This window comes from Bison bison, unplaced genomic scaffold, assembly GCF_000754665.1.
Source record: "Bison bison bison isolate TAMUID 2011002044 unplaced genomic scaffold, Bison_UMD1.0 scf7180017864063, whole genome shotgun sequence".
In the NCBI taxonomy this organism is placed as follows: domain Eukaryota; kingdom Metazoa; phylum Chordata; class Mammalia; order Artiodactyla; family Bovidae; genus Bison; species Bison bison.
This window is the reverse complement of record NW_011494635.1, coordinates 7821800-7827006: the sequence shown is the minus strand read 5'-3', so window position 1 is coordinate 7827006 and position 5207 is coordinate 7821800. Positions and strand designations below refer to the sequence as shown.

Sequence of the window (5207 nt, the reverse complement as noted above, 5' to 3'; positions counted from 1 at the left end):
TGAGAGCCACGTAAGACAGGGGTGGGGGGCCGCATATGACGGGTTGGGGGGTACTGGGCAGCACCTCTGGGCGGGACGGGCTCATGTAGATGTGGAGGAGCTGGAACATGACTCCGCCCTGGTCCAGCTCGGCCAGCGTTGCACCACAGTTTGGACACTGACCATCAGAGGCTCTGCAGCTGTCTGGTCTCTGAACACTGAGCATAGGCAGGCTAGAGGAGGAGCCGCGTGTACAGCGTTGACGTCTGGGCTCCTTCTCACCTCTTGAGAAGTTCTTTTCACCTTTGTGGCCATTCAGAAACCACACTTAGTTTCCAGGCAGCGGGCTGCAAACCCAGTCTAAATCTGAGTCCTGGCTCTATGGTCTCCCAACTGTGTAGCCTTGGAAAAACTACTTAAGACCACTGTGATAGTTACTTCATCTAAAAATGGGGACAGTGGGGTTACCTCTCTCCTAGGTTGAGGGACTGAGATGGGACCTGGGAACCCAGAGCTGCTCCCAAGGGTCTGGTGGGGGGGGGTGTCTCTACACCCAGAAGTGACACCAGCAGGTGGGGTACTGCCTTGTCACTGTTCCCCATCTTTCCTCTCCAGAGCCCCCACACTCACACACACCACAGTTACATGAAGCACTGGCTTGAACAAGACAGATTAACTTTACTACTTTGTCTTTTTAAAAAATTTCTGTACACTTAGTCTGCATTATATTGTATTATAAAAATGCTTAACTGCTTTGCATGCAAATTATATGTGAAATATCATAGTGATATCAGCACTGATATACCCACCATGACATGGATGGACAGTAGATGCCTTCTTTACAAGGTTTCTATATAAGTTTTAGAATTCATGAAAATGCATTACTTTTTTGCATACCTCACTGAACAATAGATGACATTTGAGTATACATGGGCACCTTCTCTTACAGATCTCAGATAATTCTTGGCATATGTTCTCATGGTTTCTAAGAACTGAAGTTCCTTTCCAACATATTAATAGCACCCAGAGGCCATCTCTGGGGAAGAAAGTCATTGCACTACTCAAAGAGGTTTCAGGTTGTGACTGACCGTGCTACCAACCAGGTCCTTGGCAATGTGAGGTCCAGTTTGGACTGGCCTCTGAGTCTTCTCTGGAAGGGAGAAACAAGCTGAGAGGCTGAGCCTGGGGATGCCTGGCTCTCCCCTGGCTAGAGCCTGAATCTCTTCTTTGCCATTTTACATGGCACTAGGACTCACGCCCGCGGTCAGGGCAGCAGCCGAGAGGAGCTGCCCCACTCCCTGAGGTCAGGGTCGGTGGCTGAGAGGAGCTACCCCATGCCCAAAGAGCTGCAGCTGCACAGGCGCAGGAGGGCTGAGAGGAGCTACCCTACGCCCGGAAGTCAGGGGCAGCTGAGATGAGCTACCGTATGCCTGAGGTCAGAGGCGGCTGAGAGGAGCAACACCATGCCCTGAGGTCAGGGGAGGCAGCCAAGAGGAGCAACCCCACGCCCAAGGAGCTGCGGCTGCGTCAGCACAGGAGGGCCGAGAGGAGCTACTCCATGTTCAAGGTCAGGAGGGGCGGCCATGAGGAGATACCCCTCGTCCGAGGTAAGGCAGCAGTGGCTGTGCTTTGCTGGAGCAGCCATGAAGAGATACCCCATGTCCAAGGTAAGAGAAACCCTAGTAAGACGGTGTTGCGAGAGGGCATCAGAGGGCAGACACACTGAAACCATAATCACAGAAACCTAGCCAATCTGATCACATGGACCACAGCCTTGTCTAACTCAATGAAACTAAGCCATGCCGTGTGGGGCCACCCAGGATGGGCAGGTCATGGTGGAGAGGTCTGACAGAATGTGGTCCACTGGAGAAGGGAATGGCAAACCACTTCAGTATTCTTGCCTTGAGAACCCCATGAACAGTATGAAAAGGCAAAATGATAGGATACTGAAAGGCGAACTCCCTGGGTTGGTAGGTGCCCAATATGTTACTGGAGATCAGTGGAGAAATAACTCCAGAAAGAATGAAGGGATGGAGCCAAAGCAAAAACAATACCCAGTTGTGGATGTGACTGGTGATAGAACCAAGGTCCGATGCTGTAAAGAGCAATATTGCATAGGAACCTGGAATGTGAGGTCCATGAATCAAGGCAAATTGGAAGTGGTCAAACAGGAGATGGCAAGAGCGAACGTCGACATTCTAGGAATCAGCGAACTAAAATGGACTGGAATGGGTGAATTTAACTCAGATGACCATTATATCTACTACTGTGGGCAGGAATCCCTTAGAAGAAATGGAGTAGCCATCATGGTTAACAAAAGAGTCCAAAATGCAGTACTTGGACGCAATCTCAAAAATGACAGAATGATCTCTGTTCGTTTCCAAGGCAAACCATTCAATATCACGGTAATCCAAGCCTATGCCCCAGCCAGTAACACTGAAGAAGCTGAAGTTGAACGGTTCTATGAAGACCTACAAGACCTTTTAGAACTAACACCCCCAAAAGATATCCTTTTCATTATAGGGGACTGGAATGCAAAAGTAGGAAGTCAAGAAACACCTGGAGTAACAGGCAAATTTGGCCTTGGAGTATAGAATGAAGCAGGGCAAAGGCTAACAGAGTTTTGCCAAGAGAACGCACTTGTCATAGCAAACACCCTCTTCCAACAACACAAGAGAAGACTCTACACATGGACATCACCAGATGGTCAACACTGAAATCAGATTGATTATATTCTTTGCAGCCAAAGATGGAGAAGCTCTGTAGTCAGCAAAAACAAGACCGGGAGCTGACTGTGGCTCATATCATGAACTCCTTATTGTCAAATTCAGACTTAAATTGAAGAAAATGGGGAAAACCACTAGACCATTCAGGTATGACGTAAATCAAATTCCTTATGATTATACAGTGGAAGTGAGAAATAGATTTAAGGGCCTAGATCTGATAGACAGAGTGCCTGATGAACTATGGACGGAGGTTCATGACATTGTACAGGAGACAGGGATCAAGACCATCCCCATGGAAAAGAAATGCAAAAAAGCAAAATGGCTGTCTGAGGAGGCCTTACAAATGGCTGTGAAAAGAAGAGAAGCGAAAAGCTAAGGAGAAAAGGAAAGATATAAGCATCTGAATGCAGAGTTCCAAAGAATAGCAAGGAGGGAGAAGAAAGCCTTCCTCAGTGATCAATGCAAAGAAATAGAAGAAAACAACAGAATGGGAAAGACTAGAGATCTCTTCAAGAAAATTAGAGATACCAAGGGAACATTTCATGCAAAGATGGGCTCAATAAAGGACAGACATGGTATGGACCTAACAGGAGCAGAAGATATTAAGAAGAGGTGGCAAGAATACATAGGAGAACTGTACAAAAAAGAGCTTCATGACCAAGATAATCACGATGGTGTGATTACTCACCTAGAGACAGACATCCTGGAATGTGAAGTCAAGTGGGCCTTAGAAAGCATCACTACGAACAAAGCTAGTGGAGGTGATGGAATTCCAGTGGAGCTATTTCAAATCCTGAAAGATGATGCTGTGAAAGTGCTGCAATCAATATGCCAGCAAATTTGGAAAGCTCAGCAATGGCCACAGGACTGGAAAAGGTTAGTTTTCATCCCAATCCCAAAGAAAGGCAATGCCAAAGAATGCTCAAACTACCGCACAATTGCACTCATCTCACACACTAATAAAGTAATGCTCAAAATTCTCCAAGCCAGGCTTCAGCAATATGTGAGCCATGAACTTCCAGATGTTCAAGCTGGTTTTAGAAAAGACAGAGGAACCAGAGATCAAATTGCCAACATTGCTGGATCATGGAAAAAGCAAGAGAGTTCCAGAAAAACATCTATTTCTGCTTTATTAACTATGCCGAAGCCTTTGACTGTGTGGATCACAATAAAGTGTGGAAAATTCTGAAAGAGATGGGAAATAAGAGGAACTAAAAAGCCTCTTGATGAAAGTGAAAGAGGAGAGTGAAAAAGTTGGCTTAAAGCTCAACATTCAGAAAATTAAGATCATGGCATCTGGTCCCATCACTTCATGGGAAATGGATGGGGAAACAGTGGAAACAGTGTCAGACCTTATTTTGGGGGGCTCCAAAATCACTGCAGATGGTGATTGCAGCCATGAGATTAAAAGACACTTACTCCTTGGAAGGAAAGTTATGACCAACCTAGACACCATATTCAAAAGGCAGAGATATTACTTTGCCAACAAAGGTCCGTCTAGTCAAGGCTATGGTTTTTCCAGTGGTCAAGTATAGATGTGAGAGTTGGACTGTGAAGAAAGCTGAGTGCCGAAGAATTGATGCTTTTGAACTGTGGTGTTGGATAAGACTCTTGACAGTTCCTTGGACTTCAAGGAGGTCCAACCAGTCCATCCTAAAGGAGACCAATTCTGGGTGTTGATTGGAAGGACTGATGCTGAAGCTGAAACTTCAGTACTTTGGCCACCTCATCGAAGAGTTGACTCGTTGGAAAAGACTCTGATGCTGGGAGGGAATGGGGGCAGAAGGAGAAGGGACGACAGAGGATGCGATAGCTGGATGGCATCACCGACTCGATGGACATGAATTTGAGTGAACTCTGGGAGTCGGAGTTGGACAGGGAGGCCTGGCGTGCTGCGATTCATGGGGTTGCAGTGTCGGACACGACTGAGGGACTGAACTGAACTGAGGACTCAGGTGACAGTGATGACGCTGGTGATGCTGGTGATGGAGCCCGCTTACTCACGCTCGGCCGCGCGCTCGTGGGGTGAGTGCAGGCGTGCGTCTCCGCAGGGCGAGGCGCTCAGGTACAGGTGAAACAGGACTCCGTCTCGCAGCCGGAAGCCGCCCTCTTTCAGCCGCTCGAAGATGGAACGCTCGCTGTCCTCGCGCCGCTTGCTGTAGACGGGCGGATGCTCAGCCGCGATACGCGGCTGGGCCCCCAGGCTCGGCTCACAGCCGCCCCCGCACCTCCCGCGTGTCTCCCCCCGCGTGGAGCCCCCTGGGTCTGGCCCCCACGGTCCTCCCCGATCTGCGTCCTCGGGGCCGTGACCCTGATTGCGTGTCTGTGCTGGGGGTCATAGGGCCCCGAGTTCCCTAGGGGACCGTCTACACTGTACCAGGTTCTCAGTCAGATGAAGAATGGGGACAGAGAGGCGCGGCCCCCCAGGAACTCTGTACGTAGACCCCTCCGGCCGCCCGCACAGGGGAGCCCCCTTCCCAGAAGAGCCTCCCCTCAGCACGG

The 5207-nt window shown here is 49.0% G+C and overlaps 1 protein-coding gene across 1 annotated transcript in view; it reads right to left on the bottom strand.

Annotated features, from left to right (window-relative positions):
* ADARB2 (adenosine deaminase, RNA-specific, B2 (non-functional)) overlaps positions 1 to 5207 on the bottom strand; it is a 236292-nt gene that overhangs the window by 6300 nt on the left and 224785 nt on the right. The window contains exon 6 of the mRNA XM_010836405.1: positions 4710 to 4861. Coding sequence (XP_010834707.1) covers positions 4710 to 4861 — 152 coding nt within the window. The remainder of the gene's footprint in view (positions 1 to 4709; positions 4862 to 5207) is intronic.